The 21826-nt window shown below is 39.6% G+C and overlaps 1 protein-coding gene across 4 annotated transcripts in view; it reads right to left on the reverse strand.

Annotated features, from left to right (window-relative positions):
• MAGI1 (membrane associated guanylate kinase, WW and PDZ domain containing 1) overlaps window positions 1–21826 on the reverse strand; it is a 240122-nt gene that overhangs the window by 15193 nt on the left and 203103 nt on the right. For 2 of the 4 annotated variants that reach the window (XM_008578690.1, XM_008578691.1), the window contains exons 13-18: window positions 16426–16642; window positions 12032–12115; window positions 9092–9183; window positions 7422–7614; window positions 4754–5047; window positions 1552–1755 (exon numbers count right to left, since the gene is read on the reverse strand). In XM_008578690.1, the coding sequence (XP_008576912.1) occupies window positions 1552–1755; window positions 4754–5047; window positions 7422–7614; window positions 9092–9183; window positions 12032–12115; window positions 16426–16642 (1084 nt within the window). The remainder of the gene's footprint in view (window positions 1–1551; window positions 1756–4753; window positions 5048–7421; window positions 7615–9091; window positions 9184–12031; window positions 12116–16425; window positions 16643–21826) is intronic. The other 2 variants (XM_008578692.1, XM_008578693.1) reach the window with 1 other exon arrangement.

The raw sequence follows: 21826 nt of genomic DNA on the forward strand, positions 1-21826 counted from the left end.
AATATTTATTGTTTAGTTTTCCATTTACTTTTTCTATAAAGCACAGGTTACACCACTCCAATTCTGAACTGTAAGGCTTACTTTCTAACAATTAGTATATAAAAATATTCATTTGGTGGTAACTTTCAGACAAAATCTGATTTTCTTCTTTTACAGATCTATGGCATGGAATTTTTATCACACTATCTCTATAAACCACACTTTCCTCTTGAGAAATACTCACTGACTTTTAGAATATACATTTTATTTTATAACATGTATAGCAAGAATGAGGGTGAGGGCTTCAGCCACACCCCTCTGACATCTGCATCCAGCCCAGCAATGACCAAGCCACTGCTGGAAGGCCCCTGGTCTCCTATGCAGGAATGAGGGGGGTGCCACAGGCCTCAACCCTGCCTCTCCTCCTTCTTCCACCCTATTTTCTTCCCCTTTCCCCTATCCCCCTCCCCACCACTGCTCCACAACATCACAGAATGTAAAAAATATAAATAAATAAATAAACATTAAAAAAAAAAAGAAAAAAGACATTTAACCATATAGGGACAAGTATCACTGTCCTCTCAAGGACTAAGTTGGCTTAGAATGAAGTCAATATTCAGGACTTACTTCTTAATTCTCTCAATTGTTAATTTAGAGAATTAAGAGCTGAATATTGACTTCGTTCTCTAAAGATTCTACACTTATTGACATGAGTGTACCAACTTCATTCTTATTAAATATGAATAATAAAAGGAGCATTGATGTTTTGTGCTGGGTAACTTTTTATTGTGAGGAGCTCGTCTGAGTACTTGAAGGATGTCTAGAAGCATCCCTGGCTTCTACCCACTACGTGCTACTAGCACCCACTGCAGACAATGCCAGATGCTCCATGGGGGTGGGGAAATCATCACTGGTGTAAAAGAACCAAAGATTTGAATTTACCAATAAGTAAAACAAACAAACAAACAAACAAACAAGCATAGGCCTAGTTTAACATAGATGTAATCTATCAAAAAAACAGAGATTTAATTCTTTCTTCATCCACATCCAAAAATTAGAAACAAATCAAGTAGGCACAAATCCTAAGACTCTCCCACTAAATAAAAAACGTTGACACACTCAGTTATTCTGAAAAAAACATAGTATTGGCTCTGCATTGTCATTATGTGGGTTTTGTGATGTCACTATACTACTTAAATTTTGGTGACTGTATTAAAAAATAAAAAATTGTTTCTGGAGTCAACATCAGGGGATCTTTATCACCTGTATTAAAACTAATTTAACAGTTTTGAAAACAAGGATACCAAAAACAAAATAAACTGGGGAAAGTTGAAGATTTTCTGAAACTTTTTTTTTTTTAATTGGCAGCAAGACAGGGTCACAGGGCTAAAGGAGAAATTAAATAAGAGGGTTCAGTATAGTTTAGTAACAATGGCTCACATTTGTTTGATGGGTATGTTTAGTTAGGAATGGATAAAGCTGCCTCTAAATCAACACTATTTAATTACATGAACACTAATAGAGAGAGAGAGAGAGAGAGAGAGAGAGAGAGAGATAACAGTTATACTTTACCATCCCCAGGAATGATGCGGAGGGTAACTGTGTTTCCCGCTTCCTTGATTAGGTTGACAATGTCTGAATGGGATTTGTTGGTGATGGAACATCCATTGACTGCCAAGATCCGGTCTCCTACTTTCAGCTTGCCACAGCGGTCAGCAGGGCTCCCCTCAATAATCCGACCTATTTTGTGAGGCATAGCCACACATGCATTGCCTGCTTTGATATTGAGTTTAAATTTTTTTTTTTTTAAAGTTATGTGGGGATATAGTGAAGGGAGGAGAAAAAGGGTTGAAAAAGGAAAGAGAAGGTTAAGTGTTAATTAATTAAAGCATTAAGCAAATGTTATAAAGGAGAGCTCTGTGCCGATGGTCAAAACATTGGCAATATTCAGCAATATTCAGCGTGTCCTGTATAAGAAGCTACTATCCTGAAACTATAGTTTGTTACTGCAGTCCTCTCCTGCAGTAACAAACTTTCCTTCTTAAGTCAATTACAAAATTTGTGATATCTGGCAACCTCAAAGATTCTCAAGAGCCCAAAAATAACTCGCCGTTCACTTATTCTGGGACTGCAAATGTGAAACCCAGAGCTGGGATGGATGCTTTCACTCATTCTATATTCACATCACTTCATTATTGCCAGCTGTTGTTTGAGCTTCTGCCAATATTTTGTTCTTTCTTCACTTAGAAAAATAATCACTGGGTGTCTGGTGAGGCATAAAAGTCTGCTAGCAGCAAAAATTCGATATAAAAACACCTAATGGACAAACACTTAGACTTTCTGCCTTCCATCCAGAATGATAAAAGCTTTAGGAAAAAGGGCATAATTGCAAGAAATGAGCCAAGAAAACACCCAACCCTGACACTTATTTTTCCTTTCAGGACCTTTGCTCAATCAGCCCATCTCATGTGCTTTCAGGGTAAGGCCCAGCTGGCTCATTAGTTCTGGAATCATCCTCCTGCTTCACAAAAATCCCCTCTAAAAAATATGAAAGCCTTCTGCCTATTCAGGCTGAGGATGATACTGATCCAAAGCTAGGTTCAAATCATTCCTCAACCCATTTCCTTTAATCATCTCTTTTTTCATCATCAATTACTGCACATCCACAACATGAAAAAAAAAAAAAAAACCCACAGGAAAAGTGCATTTGAAGAGGAAGGTTTATTGTGTACTCTGATCTCCTCCGTGTCAACTTCTAGAGAGAGGTGAGATTGGCTTTGAGGCCTGACATAAGGGTCTCTGGCTAATCATATACTGAGTTTGAAAGTTTCTTATGCATGTTTATCTATTTTGAGAATTTGTCTTTCTGGGGACTATGAAGAGAGTTATGCAGTTGAGTCACCTTTTAGAAAGGGTGACAAAATTAACATGGGAGACACTGAAACTAACTGAGCAGGCTCTCTGTCCTAATTTGCACCTTGAGGGTAAAATGGGTGGGAATATACACTTCATATCTTTTGAATTTCAGCCGATTTGCCTGAGTTTGTGTCATTGGATGTAATGTCAAGGTCAAATAATTTTTAAAAAGGAAGTAAACAGTCTACTGGAATCTGACAGGTAGGTGTGGTGGAAAGCTTCCATACTCAAATTTAAGGTCTCATTTAAGTGCAGCTCATGTCTAAGGACAACTCACATGACAAAGGTATCAAACAGCAGGAATGAGGAAGGCTCTGCACAGCTCAGAAGTCTCATGCAAGGTGTTAGAGAAAGTTTAATTTGTTCATTGTAAGAGCCAAAGGGAAACAGACCAAATTGTGAGTGAAAACATTCAATATTCATTATATAACAAATAGCCTGCCACTTGAATTATCTGCCATTTCCTTCTAGAAAGTAAAACTGAAAATTCTGAAATAGATGAAAGCACCACATGGGAGCAGTCAAATTGTAGATCTCAAGAAAATAAGGGGACTTCTTTTCCCCCTTTTCCTTTCTCTTTATTTTTAAATTAATCAGAAAAGTCTCTGAAACCAATTAAGAAACAAAAAAATCCTGCCTTAATGTCAGGTCATCCATCCATGACATGCTGTGATAACTTTATTAACGCAGCTCACAAAAGCACTGTTAGTAAAACGGGCATTTGTTACTGCAGCCATGCATGCATAGAGTCACTGAGTCACTGTCCCCTACTGAACACTGGCTGAGTCACTGTCCCCTACTGAACATAAATCATACGGGGAAGACAGCCTTAGCAGAAAGCAACATATCAAGACCAGATAGAGGCAAAGTGAGTTCTACCGGTCAGAATGCTAAAGGGATATAGCATTTGCTGCTCTTAGCCAGCGAGTGACCTAGGATAGAGTCCATGTCAATAAGTCAGTTGGAGATAGAGCTGAGGTAAATGTCAAAGCCTGCACAGCCCTTCCCCTACTCCTGTCATATTCCGGATTAAGTAACAAACATGTTTGGGAGACAGCAAATGACTTTTTATCTAATCAGGAAGGTGGATCATTTTTTGGAGTGCTCCATCTGTAATCCATTCTAATGGGAAACAGATTCATAGATTACTAGTTCCTGGAATCATCTGGGTTCCTATTTGTCTTTGCTAGTGCACCCAGAAGAGAGTTAACCTGCTGAGAGGTTGACAGTTGTGTTTCTCTACACTTCACTAAAACCCTCAACATCTGGATGAGACAGGAAAATCAAATGACTCTCAACTCAGATTTTAACCAAATTCGTAATCAAGCAGCAGTAAAAATATTACTTAAAATTAAGATTAAAAAGAAATTCAGATGTGGATAGAGAAAGGACACAGATGAGGTAGGAAGAGCATCTCATGTAGTATTTTTGCTCCTTACACCTCTGTTTCCTAAAGCATTTTTACAATCTTACGTGCCTTTAAAAAACTCAAGACTTTCTGAGGCCATTGCTATTCACGATATCCTACTCAGGGCTTTCCTCTGGCAAAAAATTTTGGACAGTCTACACTGTCAAGGGATTGCTATTCAAATTTCATGCAACTCTCACATATGCCTGAAGTTGTGTATTCAAGACCACTCATTCAGAACGAAAGCTAAAAGGGTTAAAAAAAAAAAAAAATCCTCAACCTTCAGAAGGAAAAAAGCTGCCAAATAAACTCTATCCCCAATTAAGGCTTTAATTACCCGAAGCGAAAAGCATTAAAGCATTTCTGTTAATGAGATTTTGGCCGTCTTTGCCTTGCAGAACCCTCCCTGAACGGTAGGACACTCTGGGGAAAAGCCTTTTCAGCACTCACCAAAGGTCGTGCCTGCTTCGGGCCTGCTCACCGAGGACACGATGACGAAGCCGAAGCCTTCACTCTCCCCACGCCGGATCTCCACGTCGTAGGGCTGCACCACGGCGCTGACCACGCCGCTGCCGCCGCCGCCGCCGCTGCCAATGCCGCTGGTGCTGCCGCTGCCCGAGCTCACCGTGTTCAGCGAGTTCTGGCTGCCCTGCGGCGTGCGCTTGTCCTCGGTCAGCGAGGCCGGCTGCGTGCTGCTGTGATGGGAGGACGCCGGGGACGGCACCTCGTTCTCTGTTTTCGGGACTGTAACAGAGAGGGGCTCGTCTCAATCACCTGACCTCACCCAAAAATGCTCCCTGCCACCCCTTCGTCCTTCCCCAGCTCCACATCCTGCAAGAAATCAAGGTAAGATGGTACCGGACCTCACAGGAGGAGGACACAGCGGATTGGAAGCAGCTTTTCTTGACAAATCTTAACTATCTGGTATCCACCAAATTGATCCCAGGTAAGCACCAAACAGGACTCGTGAATCATGTATCATTTACAGCACACTGTAGATCAACGTCTACACTCGGATTCAGGTTTGTAGCAAGATCAGCCCACTCTGAAATATTTCCCTTTGTGCAAAGGAAAATGTACACTAAGTGTAGGTGAGGACCATCATCTGTGTTTCATAGATACAACCTCAGTGGCACATTCATATTGTCATTACCTTCGAGTCACACTTCTCTCCAGCTTTTGCTTTTTGTATCAGGCAAGAGACTGTAAATTGCCAGTACCATTAGGTGGGATTCATGACAACACCTGTGAGAGGTAGACATAGCTTCTCTTCCTAGCTTCCAGATGTCAGTTTCTACTCCAATCATAGAACTGGACACATTAGCCTCCTTCCAAATTGAGTCACCATTCCAGTTTTACTGCTTTGTCAGGTGACAGGGTAAAGCACTCCTAAATAGCCAATATACTAGGTGGGACCAACCATGCCAAAATCAAAATGTGTGTTGTGTCCAGGTTTTGGATAAGACTATATTTATTACCCCAAACTTCTCCTTTCATACATTTTTTTTAATAATGGAAAAATACACACAACATAAATTTTACCATTTTGACCATTTTTATGTGTACAGTTCAGGGGCATTAAGTACATTCGCATTCTTGTGCCACTATCATCACCATCTATCTGCAGAATTTTGTCATCTGCCCAAAATGAAACTCTGTACCCATTAAACAATAATTCCCCATTTCGCTCTCCCACCAGTCCCTGGCAACCACCATTCTGCTTTCTGTCTCTATGGATTTGACTACTCTAGGTACCTCATGTAAGTGGAATCATACAAGATTTGTCCTTTTGCAACTAGTTTATTTCACTTAGCATACTTTTACAAAAGAGCTAAAAACCCAAAATATCTAAGATTTTAAAAAACCTGAAACAAAAGATCACATTCCCTTATTATTTCTATTTGAGCCAGGGAAATCAAATAGTTTGCATCTCATCTCAAAAACCAATTCCAGCTGATTGCTTTTTCTGCATGGAATACTATGTTATTAAGAAGGATTTTGAGGCCATACGTGAATTCTAGGGACATAATCTATGGCTGATAAACACTGTTTTCCATGACTGCAGTAGGCAGGACTCTCACAATGGAATTTAACATCTTCATTCTATAATTAATTATATACCATTCTAAATGGGTTATACTAGCTTTTTTTTTTTTTTAAACAAGGTACCAATTAATCTTATCTGATGGGTATTTGTTTCACTACTATTAAAGCTATGGCTAATTCATAACATTTCATGTCATATTTCTTCAGTAATTCAGTCGATACAACACAACCTGCCTCTTCTGCATTCTGGGTTCTGTCTTAAAGGTTTCACGGTGGGGGCTACATACAAAGATGAACAAAGACTGTGCTTTCAGGAAGCTGAAAGGACAGACCCTCACACAACTACTGACTCAAAATGGCAGATTCTGATACAGAAGTAAACCAGGACTCACAAGAATGGTATGGAAGGAATTTCCAAGGGACAAAGGTTATATTTGAGCTGAGCCTGAAAGAATATGTAGTATTTTGAGAACTAGGGTTTGGAGCTTGTAGGCAGAAGGAAGGAATCAAAGATGACCTAGAAATGGCCAGCTCTACAACTTACTTATAGAGAGGGAAAAAAAAAAATCTTGGTTTTATATATATATATAAACACACATTTTATATATACACACACACATGCACGCACACACACACATGTATATGATAGGCAATAATACAGTAAGATATCACTTTCTTATGAGCTTATTTTGCAGCACAAACCTAATTTTTGTTCTCTTTATTTGAAACTACAACTCTTTTGACTTTTGTAATGACCTCTTTTCTTGAGGATTATCATCAACTGAAGATGGCTAAATTCTGGTTGGCAAGGGGATAGCAGGGAGGTAATATGTAATTCAGCTTGCCTTCTTAGAGGCCTTTGCTGAACATATACAAATGAACCATTAAAGTACTTTTGAATGACAGTAGTTTTGCAGTGTTTGAGAGAAGCAAACCATCTGGAAATTCTAAGCTTGATCACATTTGCAAACATTTGCTAAAATAGATGCTTGAGAAGGCAGACACAAGCAGGAGGGCTTTTCTGTGCATAAAGTGACAATGCACCGTGTGAAAGAATGAATGAAAAACATACCCGCAAATACCACTTTACGACGCACTGTAAGATTGACATGGCCTTGCTTGGCGGCTTGTTGCATAAGCTGGACCACAAGTTGGTGTGATTTTCCAATTACCGGTGTCCCATCCACACAAATTAATTCATCTCCAGACCTCAGGCGGCCGTCCGTATCAGCAGCACCCAGTGGTACGATGTGACCAATATAAATCTGTTGGGTAATTGCATGATGAATGAAACATTGTCCTCTTGGTTTACTACTACACCGATGGCCTTCACATCCCCGGGAACAATTCAATGTCTTCATTAATGTCTGCATGTATGCCACAAACATTTATTGAGTGCCCAGTGTGTACCAGTCATTGTGCTAGGTGCTGGAACAATTCTTAAATGGTGGCAAGAATAACTATTTCTTTCTTGGTTCCTTGATGTTTATCTGTGGACTTCTAATGGTTCACTCTTTCTTTTCCCCTTTGCAGAAATAAATCACTTTACTCCCCTCATCTGTAAAACCTTTTCTCCTTTCCTACCTATTTAAGAACACTCCTTTCATGAAACTCTGCTAACATTAATATTACCTTTCTTTAGGGGTCCAGCACTGTGCCTAGCACTAGGGAATGTGCAATAAATATTGTTAAATAAATGAAGAAATTAGGTAAAGTCTGGTTTGACAGCCCCATTTCAGCAGTCTTTTAGCACCTGAAAGCAGAGCATCTTTTATATTTAGTGTCCTGCTGTTATGTTCACCATTCACTAAACTTGAGCTAAAATGTTTGTGCCTGCCTTGCCTTCCTGGTAGATAATACTGCTACCATTACCTTTACATGGCATTCATAGTTTACAAAGAACTTTGACACAAATAGCGGTGAAGAACATGGACTCTGGAGTCAGACCCTTATCAGTCCCTACATTTACTAGCTCTGTGATCTTGGGGCAAGTTAATTAACTTTTCTGTGTCCTTACATTCTGATTTGAAAACTGGAGCTAAATTCATGGCTTTGATGGATAAATAAGAAAATGTATGTTAAAAGCCTTTATTTAACATGGTGCCTATCATACAGTAAAGCACTCAATGAATAACAGCTAGAATGATCGCAAGTGAATTCACAATACTTGTCTTTAATTCTCTTTTCTCCTGTCAAAAGAACCCTGTGATGTTATACTAAATTTACTCTAAAGCTGAGGAAACTAAGGCCCAGTGAGTTTAAATGTCTCCTGACCCTTGTTCAGGGTTGTTTCTCCACTTTTGTAAAGACAGGATCCTACTTTCTCTAATCTCTCATAAATGCTGTGTGAAGTACTCTCTGCACATTTGTTAGTCAAATGCAAAGTCCACTATCTGCTGGCAGATGAAACAGAAGTGGCCAGAAGGATAAGACCATTGTTTTATTAGCTGATATCTTTTCCTATATTGCTTTCTATTTTCCTTTTCCTTAGTGTGTGTCTCCAGATGTTGCAGCTGCCACTTTTCACAAATACTAATACAAATTTTTTAGAAAGGATCTATTCTCTTCTTCCTCAAGACAAAAAGACCCCCACAAAATCCAAGGAAACACCAACACTGCTCAAGATGAAAGAGTCAGTGTTGCATCTAGCTAGACTCAAATCTGGGTAATTTGTCACTGCCGCCAATTTGCTTTGAAGTCTTAGAATACAGCACTGAGGAGAGAGGCAAACAAAAGACTTACAGGTTCCCCTGGTTCATTTCCACCCAGAATCCTAAATCCAAATCCAGTCTCTTTCCTCCAGAGGAAGATGTCCTGTTCCTGGTAATCGGGAACTGCAGAGAGGGAAGAAGGAAGAGAGATTATTTCACTGATAAAAGGCATTATACCCCTAAAGAGGAACACAATTACAGGACCAAGACTGATGGTGTTTGAATAGATGAAAGCTTTCCAACACAGGCAAAGAAACAAATTTGAAAGGGGAAATAACGGAGGACACTGGGTAAAAGTAAACAGTGAGAGTAGCCACTGAGCCTTAAAGTTCTTCATAGGACTAATCACTGTTTGATAAGTTCCTCAACAAGCCCAAGCCATGGTCCCCAACTAAGCCAGAAGTCAGCATTAACTGCTTCCCTCAGTATTGCTGCAAGAGGAGCTAAGTAAATTAAAATTATGTGCCACACCATATACAGATGTCCAGGTTTCAGAAAAGACTCGTGCTAAATTACAACAACCTCCGAAGAAGCAGCTGGCACTAAAGACTTAGAAGTCCCATTAAGTCACCTGAAAGAGTGAACCATCAACTAGAAGATGAATAGAAACAGCAGCTTGGGTTAAAAAGAGTTTCTAATTTATTTCTAAGTCACTTTTTTCTTTCTTAAAATAATTAAGACTTGCAATGCTAATAATTTGATTTATTGCATCATTTTTGCCAAAAAATTATCCTAATCTTTCCAAATACTAAGTTTACTGTGATTTCAATACTATTGCCCCAAAGTAGCCAGCCTTCCAGATCCTCAAGATCAATGGTGACAACAAAAAAGTTCTATATTTATGAATCTTATCTCATTGCTAAAATGACTGCTTTACTCCAGAATTTGCCTATGATATTTCCACATTATAAATATTAATTTATTACCCAATAATTTGTTATTTTACACTCAGTAATAATCCCAGGCTTTAAAATGAAACCTCTTTCTTAAAAAGAAAAATAAATTTCCATAAGAAAATGCTTATTGTATGTGAAATTGTTCTATATACCACTCTATTATTTCACTAAGGTATTAAAAAGGGTTATTTCTATTTAATTTTCATTTAATATTTTAATGTATACATAGGATGTTTTATGGCCTATAAAAGGACATCTTTTATTTAAAGAGAAAAAGTGTAATTCAGTTACAGTGAAACCTAAAGGAAGTTTTCAAAAACTATTCTGTATACTTCTGATTTATCCAATTAACTGGATTTGGGGCTAAAGGAGTATGTAGGCCTGAGAATTTAATTCTTATCTTCTCCAATTTTGTACAATGGGACTGGGAAGCAGAAGGAGGTTATTTAGATTTCAAGTTGGCACAAGATGTCCCTTTTTAGCGACTCACCCACAAGCTGAAAATGTATACTGAATGAACATGCTAAGAGAGAAGAAACTAAATGAACAGGTACCTACAAGGCAGAGGAGTCTAAATCTGATATTTTTGCTTGAGCTATCTTAATGCCATGGATTTAAATGGGTTTTTCATCTGACGCTTTTTTATTATAATTGCTGAGGCTAAGCTGCAAAACATCATGGAACACAGAACTAAGCTACATCATAGGACTCCCATAAACACAATTTGGGAATAATATTTTCTCGAGGATGAGAAGGAAACAATACTTTCTTTCTGTTCAAGTAGCTGGTTAAAGGGTATCTGCTGTAATAGCCTCATTGAGACAACAAATTAAATCAGTTGTATCTCTCTCTTTGGTTCACTCAAGCGGGAGGATTATTACCAAAATAGACCACTGGTGCTTTCCAGCCAGCACCAAGTCCCTGGCAGAGTTTGTTTGAAGTCTGCTGAGTGTGTGGCCTTTCTGGGAACAACGAAAGGGCCTCTGCAGAGACTTCCAGCCCAGATCCATTTTTCTCAGCATCATTTAACACAGGAACATTTGCCCATCCTGCAGTGACACCAAATGCAGCAAGTTTCTACCTTATGTTGCTTATTTAGGTGTAAGCTATCATGGTATGGGAGGTTGTGGCTAACAGATTTAGGCTTATCACATAGTTCAGTCCACAGGGAAAAAAAGCATTTGTTTCCTTCTGAGGATAAATGGGAAATCGGCAAATTTATTTAGAGAATTTTCTGTTAAAAAGGAAGACACCAATGACACTACAAAGGACACCAACAATGAGCAAGCAAACAAAGACACAAACACTTCCACACAGACCTGTTGCTAAGAAAGTCTTTTGGTGCTTTAATTTTAGCATTTTAACATTTTAAATCTTCCACCAACTAAATACCCATTTACCCAAATATATAACTTTGACAATAAATCTGTACTGAACATATTATGGGATTAAATTGAATTAAATTAAAATTTCTCTCCTCTGTATCCATTGACACCACTTTTTCAGAGGGCAATGAGGTTTCTAAACTACTCCCCTAAAATGGTTTGTTCTCTTCTTTACTTCAGGCAGATTTTATTAGGCTAAGTTTTTAGGAGGCAGTGAGATGGAGCCATTTTTCTGATATTAATATCACTTTTTTTTTTTGGGTGAGGCTAAATCAAATAGAGCTGAGACAATCTTGTACAATTTTTTTTTTCATTTTTAAGCCCTCGTGTAGGCAACAACCTCACCAGTTCACCTCATTTTGGTAATGCCAGTGACAACTCCATAAAGCAGTCAAAAGACTTCCTTCGATAATTAGAAACAATGGAATGACCAGGTTTACAGAGAAACCTGGTTTCTCCATGACTACGGACACACAGTACACTTGCAGATGTGGCAAAGACATGTGCATCATTCTTGTTTTATCTTGTCTCTGGTTTACACTTGGTCAACGACAGCCCCAAAGCATTTCCCTTCAAGGTACTCTTCTCTTCCCTCCCTTTTCTGAACTTCTCCACAGGCCCCCAGACCAATGGGAACATCAGACAGGACGAATGATAATGGAGAAACACAAGTTTTCAGCAGATCCTTACTCTGACATTCTCCAAAATTCGCGGAACTGATTTCTCTCTCTCTCTCACCCTTGCTCAATCCCGATGCAGGCGAAGGTGACGTAGCTGAAATATTAATTTCACAATTTTGCAAAGCTTAATGTATGCTCTTTCTCTTAGTTCATTTTAATTTACTTTTGACTGATAAGAAATGGACAGTTAGGGCCGGCCTGGTGGCGCACTGGATAGTGCGCCCGCTTGGGAAGCGCGGCAAGTTCAACTTTCACAAAAAAGGTCATGGTTGCTATGGATTTTAAAGACCATCGTTTGACTCTGTTTTTCCTTTCTCTTTTCATGGTCCTTTACTTGTCAAAAAACTAGAATTTACAATTGTACCACTGAGAGTTTCCTGTAACTCCCATTACCACCTCAGACGCTTCATATTTAATTACACCCTAACGTACACATTCTCAAATGATCTTGTTTCAATCATGTCCTGAACTACAGGTTTGCCTAAACCCTTATTTCCATTTGAAAAAATGTAAATATATTTCTGTCACTACTACTCTATAGCATTTATTTAATAAAGTTTCATGTTCCTAATGGAATTCTTTCTTGTACTAATACCTATTCAGGTGATTTCTAGGCAGTTCAAACCAAACAGTCTTATACTTAGAGACGAAAATCATTGGATCTGTCCAAGATCTGTCCAAGAACACACAAATGGGAACTGTCATAATAGTTCTTAAAATCTAAAAGTGCACCCAAGCTCCTTAACTCACTGAGATAAAGAAGCTCATTCACCAATTCCAAATGTGTAAGCATTTCTCTCTAAAGCAGGACAGGTTTACAATGTTGGTTAATATGACAGCTTTTTCTTTCGAAACTATATCGTGAACAGGCAAAATGTCAACTACGAGCTTTAGAATTTCTTTTCTCCAGGATACTGGCTGATGTTCCCGAACATTTACTAATAAGATTTCATCAGTGTCATCAGTGTAGTTTTTAAAGACATGCACAATTGGTATGTATCTAGAGAAAACACAAAACAAGCAACACGGCTTTTAAAGGACTTCAGTCTTGGTGATGGGACACAATAACTAACTACATTGTATATTGACAAAATAAAAAATAAATAAAATAAAAAATAAAGGACTTCAGTGCTTGTCTTTGTTTTTAATTAAACATTAAAACCTTTTGAAGGGAATAACACCTCTGTAATTCACACTGATTCGTTCTGACAGATGGCCATATCAAGAATGTGGTATTTTGTAAAACATTTAGACCATGCAAAGGAATATGATCAGAGATTGTGTTAATCTTCACATTGCTTTTAACAATAAAATGAAATATAAGAAAAATATATTTTCAACAAAAAGGGGATAATGTGATACAATTAAGGTGCTGTTGCTGAGTTCAATTTTCATGCTTTTCCTGGCGTATTTTGCTCATTTTACTGTGTCTTGTGGGGAGGAACAGGGAATCACATCCAACAAGGCTACACACTGTATTTTTTTCCCCCCAAAAGACAAGATACAAAACAACCCAGGCAAATGGCAGGAACCGATCTGGGATAAAGCAAGATACTGATTCAAAGACAAGATTGATGCAGGTTTATTCATAGATATTATAAAAAGAAGAAAATCTAGGGGCCGGCCCGGTGGCGCACTGCTACAGTGCGCCGCTTGGGAGTGCAGCACCGCTCCCGCCGAGGGTTCAGATCCCACATACAGACTGGCGGCTCACTGGCTGAGCAAGGTGCGGACGCAACACCGAGGGTTGCGATCCCGTTGCCGGTCCCAGTACGGGCGCGACACTGAGGGTTGCGATCCGTTGCCGGTCACAAAAAAAAGACAAAAATTTGAAATATAGCCTGCAACATAGATACACATTTATTTATTTTTTTTAAAGTTTGTCTGAAAAGAAAAAGAAAATCTATAACAGATACTGAATAATTACCTCTGGGGGGGAAAGTCTCATCATTATCCTCATTTAGTAGTGAGGAAGAAATCCATGTGAATCTTAACATCAAGTAGGTTGCCACTATCACTCAATTATGGAGCCTCCAATCACTAAAAAGAAATTGACTCTCATTTGTGCTGCTCTATCTGATTCCTTAGATGTTAAAGAGAGTGAAGGAACAAAGCTGGTACTATTCCAAATATTTCAGTCTGGCTGTCATCTGAGCAATTTCAATGCTTACAGCAGCTGACTATGGCTCAAGTACATATTTTTCTTTTTTTTTTTTTTCTGGTGAACACTTTTTAAAAATTGGATTAAACCCCAAATTCTTGAGAAATTTTGCTTCCATCAGGGTAAAAATGGCATTTGAACAGAAGCCTCCTATTAAAAAGATGCATTAGAATCACCCCGCCCATGATGCCCCCTCCAGCGCTTCTGAACACGATTTATTTTATTACAAAAAGATTCGTACATGGAAAACTCAATCATATATGTGTCCTGTATTGAGCAAAGCAGGAATGTAGTCAATAAAGCAATATCTCAACATTGACTGAAGCTGGGCCACTGACTGGAGGAGTCTTATGGTTAGAGAGAAATGTGAAATAGGGAGTGTCAAAATATTCCTCTCTGGAACACATTTCCTCACTGGTTTTCTTTTTTCTTTTTTTTTTTTTTCGCTTTTTGTCTTTTTTCGTGACCAGTAACGGGATCACAACCCTCAGGATCGCGCCCACACCGCGACCGGCAACGGGATCGCAACCCTCGGCGTCGCGTCCGCACCGTGCTCAACCAGTGAGCGGACCGGTCTCCATATGGGATCCGAACCCTTGGCTGGAGCGCCACCGCACTCCCATGCGCCACACTCTACCGAGTGTGCCACCGGGCCGGCCCTCCTCACTGGTTTTCTTCAGTGAAATTGCTACAGGTAGTGAGGAGACACAGTGAGGACACACCCAGCTTCATACTGAGCATCTACTGCGTAGGAGGGATAGTCCATGTGGAACTTCATTTCCTTTGGCCTGGCCTCAAGGCTACATTAGGGGGGTCTCTCTAGTCCTGGGACTAAGTAAGTCCCTTCTCAAATTAGCTGGCTTTTGTCAGCAGAGTGAACCCTTAGCCAAAACGGCCTATTTAATTCCATGTACTGCTGTAGTAAGAAGGCAATGACAGTTCTCCCTTGAGGAGGAAAAGCATAGAGGGACTCCTGGGCAACTTCTAACGTTTGGTAATCAGCACGACTCTGGGCTCCCTTGGTGCCCCTCACTGCTGAGTTTCACTCAGTGGTGTGGCCAACTTGCTTCTCAGACTGGGATGCTGGCCTCACACCCTGTTCTGTTTGGGTCAGAGGAATTCGAGTCTCCCAGCACATGCCAGCAAAGGAAATGCAGCACAGCCGCATCTGAGCCGAAACGTCACACAGCCTCTGTGCTGTCTCTGCAGGGGCTGTGCCGCAGAGGGAGCCACAGCTGGAGCTCGGAATGAAACCTGTGCTGAGGGGAGGCAGGGACGAAGAGGACAGGCAAAATGATTCTCTTCTCTCTCTCAGTTCCTCAGACCCTTCAACACAACCCGGTGTCCTCCCTCATGACATATCCTCTCCTTTCCCATGCCACAAAGAGAAAGCTCATTGCTGCTTCCCCTGACCAACCCACTCAGGAGAAAGCATCAGAAAAGAGCAACAGCCTGGGGGAAAAAAAAGGCCAATATGAATCACTTAAAATTAAAACATTCTAGCAACTTTCGTTGGTAAGATAAAGAAATATTATTTACAGTGAATAGTCTTTGGAAATCATTTCATAATAAAGAGTAAGAAAGTAAAATAAAGGGGATACTGGGTTTAATAATAAGAGCTAAGAAGTTACAAAGTATACCATCACTAGCTCATATTGATAGCAAAGGTAAGGCCAGAGGAGCATGCCTGACCACTGTATAAATAATTAAAGAACAAACCACTCACTTTGTTTTTTTTCTTTCAGAGGTGAATCTTTAGAAAGACTGATGATAGTTTTTAAAAAATTATCAATATTTTTAAAAACCAAGAGACCACTCAGAAAGCATTTAATTTCTTCTCATTACCCCTACTGTCCAAACCATAATCACAGCTATATTCTATTGTATATCAGAGCTGTTTTGCAAGACATGAGCTGACAGCATGCCACACACTCCACTCAGGGAGGAATGAACAAGACAATAGCTCTTTATTTGCCACTTCTTTTAACTGAAGGGAAAAATAAACCCATTTTTATCAAGGCCATTTGTTCGGTGACTATCCATTTCTACCCCTCCCCAAACTGAAGGCATAATGAAGCCCCCATGAATATCCAGCAGATTCGACTCGCTCTGAGAAGCTTTCACCCTGATTCATCTCTATCCAGTTTACACATTGAAACTCTTCTATTTTCAATATGGCTCAAAAGAATGTTGAAGCACTGGGGAGAGGTCTGGGGAAGGCAGAAGCCAGAGTGTTAACTCACGTCGGTTTTCATACATGCTCCTGGACTGGGCCCAGATTTTAAAAGGATCTGGTTTCTTCTGCCCAGAGCTGTCGGTCTGATCTGGAGCTGGGGCCTCTGCAGGTGGAAACTCAGGGAGCACCTGAGTGCTGTGGCTTGGGGATGCTGTGTGCAGGCTTCGGTGGCTGGAGACACTGTGCTGAGAACTATTCTGGCTGTCTTTCCTTTCCAGTGGTTGCTGAAAGTGAGCAAGTAAGAGGGTCAAGAAGAGAACATTATTACCGGTTCTCTGGGTGGGTGTTTTCCACCAGCTTATCTTTGTTCAGCATTTCTGCATACACATACATAAATACATCAACAGCATTTGGGCTTCCACCTTTCTCCAGCAAATACCGAATGCAGATAAATCCCCTGATGACTGGCAGACAGGTAGAGGGGAGGGCCAGATAGAAAGATATAATCACAAACCATATTGCTCTCTGGGCTGCAGCGGAAAACAAATCCAATTTTCATCATAGGTTCTCGGCTAAGACATTGAGCTCTTTTATTGCATGATGTATCAGTTTTAACATCTTCATTTCTTGAGAAAAATATGTGACACAAAATACCATGAATGGTTTAACTGTAAGGTTATAATATCCAGATGAAGTACAATTAGAGCTAAAAATGCTCCTTGGGACTCCATGTCCTGCATCTTTTAATAATAAAACATCCAATTCCTCTCCAAGGGTTTGCCACCAGTTCTTCTAGACTATTAGAAACCGAGGTCAGATCTTTTAAAAATCACACCTAGCGTTATATGTGCACTGGTACTTATATGTATATAAATAACTACCATATGAAGAGCTCTCATAATTCTCAGCTAATCAATTTTGCAGGCATTACATTTCACCTCTTGAACTGCTGACACTACTTTTGGTTAAAAACCAAGATTTTATATATGGATTGACTTCTGCGGGTCAGCCTTCTTATATGTGCAACTTGTCCAAAGTCCAAGTAGTATTCAAAGGGGAAAAGTTCCACTTAAATTTCAACAGAATAAGCAAGTTCCTATTCATTAAGACCTGCTCGGCAAAGACCCTTTCCATTTTATGAAATGTGCTTTGTTTAAATGGCAACTAAAATGAGAGCACAAACTAGTCTGAGGAAAAATACTGGGTTGGAAATTAAATAATTTCAGTACTTATTTTCTCCAATAAATACTCCAATAAGTACTTAAATATTCCCCATTTAAAATAATCCTGGAATCCTCCCTCCTATGTAATAACAGGGGTCATGTCACTATACTTATCTGCTTAAGAGTATTGTAAAGGAGTAGGGGACAGAACGGGCAGCTCCATTCTCTTTTACAGATCCTGTATAGTTTATCTTTTTAAAGTAGTTTATAAGATCTTTGACCTCAAGCTCTTCAGTTCCCTAAAGTTCTTTATAGTGCCCAAATCTTCCACCAAGTGTTTTAATCAATCGCATCAAGATGGTCCTTCCCTGCTTTCTCCCCAGGTATTCTCCCCAGCATTCATTCCCCTGGAATTCTGCTGGAGAGTTCCAAGGTCCCTTTCACTTAATTCTCAGGTCCCTCTTCTTCCTCTCCTTCCAGTCCCTGCTTTGAAACGAGTACTTGAAGAAAGCCCAAGGAGGACAAACACATCATTTGTGCTTGACTATTATGGATTACAGATTTGAATAGAGGTTTTGGCAAGGATTCAAAGTTGAGAAAAACTGGGCATGCATTTAATGAAGGTAAGATAGACCACTTAAAATTATACTTGGTATGCCTGTGGGAGAAGACTGAGGACCATATTCTAGGCTAGCATAGTGATCTTGGTAAAACTATGAGAGGCTTAATTCACTCAGATTCAAGGGGAAACACACTCTGGTGAAGATGCCAGGAAACGCACTGACATTTGGGCAGGAAGAACACCATCATTAGGATACATCGCCATTGTTCTCTTTGAGGATAAAGTGCTCAGCTCAGACCTGGATGGATTAGCATTCCAAAGACTTGAAACAGAACCCAGTTCTGCCAACGTCCAACAACGAATAGGGCCAAGTATCCGAGTTCTGTTGCAGAAAAGCAATACCTGCCCCCCCAGCTTCCTTGGGAGACAAGCTGAAGATTTCCAGAGTCAGAAAATGTTAAGGATAGACACAGTACTCATTTTCTTTTGCATGTGCATGGAAATTTGTTTTTCTCTTCAGTGTGGTCTTTATAAGGGTCTTTTTGGTATGAACGCACTCAAATACATAGGAAAATACAAAAAATACAAAAAAAAATCTACCTTTTATTTTTATAATGCATGGAGAATACTTTTCATAATCAAGATAAAATTTAAAGTTATTTCATCTTGAAATGAACTGTGGTAAACAGAATTAACGGAGACAGTTACTTTCTACTTTTTTACATTTTAGTAGTGTTTCGTTTTTGTTTACCTTTGGGCCGGGTGAAAATATTTTAAATGAAAAAGCAAATAACTTATCAATACAGGACCTCTGAGTTAACTCTGAGAGTTGCATGCCTGCCTTCAAATGCCCATCCTCTCTTGGTTCCTCAAATGAATAGCAGATGCCAGATTGTAGAGTTGGTCCATCAATACTAACTTCACAGTTGAAATAAGTCTCTAGCCCTAGAAGCTCTAGTCTTTGTGTTGAGATTACTTCTTCCCACATGCTGCAGGATGACCTGAGGGAAACACATGCTGCTCCTGCTTTTATGGGGTTACTTTGCAGTCACTGTCCCACAGTCTTCTTGTGCCATTGTCCCTTGAAACCTAACTTGAACCTCTTCCTCTTGATCCCTCTCCCTGAACTAGAGAAAAACAATTTTCTGGCAACTCTGCCACACTGAGAGAGTCTGACAGAAGTGCTTGTCCTTTCTCCACACATGCATACATACTGACTGGGCATGTCACATGATGGGTTTCTAAGACCCTATGATATCTGTCCCAGTATAACAAATCTCTGACACAGAGGATCTAGATCTCTTAGGTTTAACTGGAGAGACAACTTTGCCATAAACAGAGGATGCAAATAAAGACTACTGGAAATGCTTGGGTCATTTTTTAAATTTTAACACCCTTTCTCACCTCCCCAGTACATGACTCACGTAGGTCCAATTTTACACAAAATGACAGACATAATCTGGAATGAGTTTGCAAAACTGCCTTCAGTCAAACTGTACCTCTGAGTTCCTTTTAAATGCCATCTAAACTTTGTCCCTTGATTTGGGAAATAAAAGTAAAGGAGCATCCAGAGAATGTGCTTTAAAAACTGTGCCACCACTAAACTATCACTAACTGTCATATATAAATGGAATATTAATGGGTCAAGTACATAATAATCTGGAAGCTTTTTCAATTTTCCCCCTGATAATATTTAACCTCACTCTCTGCTCCTTTTCAAGTTCAGTTATGAAAGCTCCTTAATTTGAAGACACATTCTGCATTTACTATCTTGTTGGCACTCTGGGTTTTTTGAAGCTCTTCTCTGTTTGTGTTTGGAAAAGTTCAAAATAAGCCTTTTTATTTTCTGTGGGCATGCTAATTAGCTATGATGTTGTCCTTTATCTGGTTAGAGCCCAGACTTGTCCAGGAGAAAAGCCATGTTTATATAGCTCCCAAATTAAAGTCAACTTGTATGCCTTTTCAGCAGGCTGGATTACATCCCAGAAGACTTGAGGCATGAGAATAAACTCACTTCTGAACTAGTTATAGCACTAGATCAGATTTGCATCTAATGTGACCGTCTTTCACTTCATTTTTCTAGGTGAGACACCCAAAGACAAGTAACTATAGTTAAAGATACACTTTCAAGTCTGTTGAAGAAACTGTATGCAAACTAAGAACATGGATGGAGATCAGATTTGCATCTAATGTGACCGTCTTTCACTTCATTTTTCTAGGTGAGACACCCAAAGACAAGTAACTGTAGTTAAAGATACACTTTCAAGTCTGTTGAAGAAACTGTATGCAAACTAAGAACATGGATGGATGAAAGCACCTAGTACCCCAATGACAGAATCTCCAGACGAGGCCCTCCTAAGTAACTACCTGCAATACATATATTCACTCATCCAATAAATACATAATGATCACCTACTGTATGCCAGATATTGAGGTACACAATGTATAAGTAAGAAAGAGATGAGCTTTTAGAATATATACCTGAGTGAATATCTAAGGTGTGTGTAATCAAATATTCATATTATATTGATTACAACATGGTGCAATATCCTTCGGATGGGTGGTAAAGAGAGGCCTCTGGAAGATCATTCCATTAATGGAAACAGCATGTGCTAAGTTCCCCAGGCAAAAATGAGCTTGGACTGTCTGAACAGAAAGGCCAGTGTGGCACAGCAAGGGAGTGAGGTAGCCTGAGATGGACTTGGAGGCCAAATAATGCAAGAGCCCTGTGAGCTACTGTAAGAAGTCTGGGTTTCATTCTTAGTTCAAGAGGAGGAATCCATTGATGAATTTAAAGTATGGATGTGCCAGAGCCAACATATTTCCAGAAAGTTTGGACTGTTGAATTGGTGGGGAAAGGAGTGAAAGCAGAGAGGCCAATCAGAGGCTATTGCTGCAGTTCATGTGAGGGACCTGCGGTGGTTTAAACCACGGTAGCAGTGACGAAGGAAAGGATCAGTCAGTGAGTTCAAAAGACATTTGGTGCCAGACTCAATAGGCATTGCTGACAGACTGAATAGGGGGCAGGGGGAAGTCTCCACCCAAGTCAGTTGGAAGGATCCATTGAGATGGATATTTCCAATGCTAATTATTGTCACTGTGCTGATATTTTTGAAGAACTTTATTTCTGAGTCCCAAATCACAGCCAACTACGAAGAAGAAAATGGGCTCAATTTTAAAAACCCCATAAAGGTCCTTGGCCACACAATGCTCATAAACTTGTATCACAAGACCTTTTAAAATAAAACCGTACCAACCTCCCTGAAATGAATAATTCCCTTACTACTGTCAGGCCAGGGAAATCGGGAAGATGCAATGGTTTTTATAAATGGAAATGGGTGGGGGGGATCAACTCATCAGTATTTCACAGGATGATTTTGAACTGAAAGTATTTGCTCGGAAGAGCAAATGAGTACAGACAGCACTTAGGAGCTTAAATGATGAAAAGAATTCATGTGGCTTAAAAATGACAAATCGATCAATTTTAAAGCAAAATTATTTACAGTTCACTTATCTGCCAAGACCAAAGGCCACTGCAGCGATTTACATGGACAACAGGAAAAACTCCAAGTGCTGATGAGGTATTAGACCAATGTCATTAAAGGTTGTGTGAAAATCAGAGACTCAAATCCAAGCCAAAGCAGAGGATGGTCCTTAGTTCTGTCTTTCTTTGATCATTTGTGGGTCTAAGTCAAACAATTTCTACTGAAAAGGCAGGGGAGAGGAGTTCATGGAGAGGAAAA

Source organism: Galeopterus variegatus, unplaced genomic scaffold (genome assembly GCF_000696425.1).
Source record: "Galeopterus variegatus unplaced genomic scaffold, G_variegatus-3.0.2 Scaffold1746, whole genome shotgun sequence".
Taxonomy (NCBI): domain Eukaryota; kingdom Metazoa; phylum Chordata; class Mammalia; order Dermoptera; family Cynocephalidae; genus Galeopterus; species Galeopterus variegatus.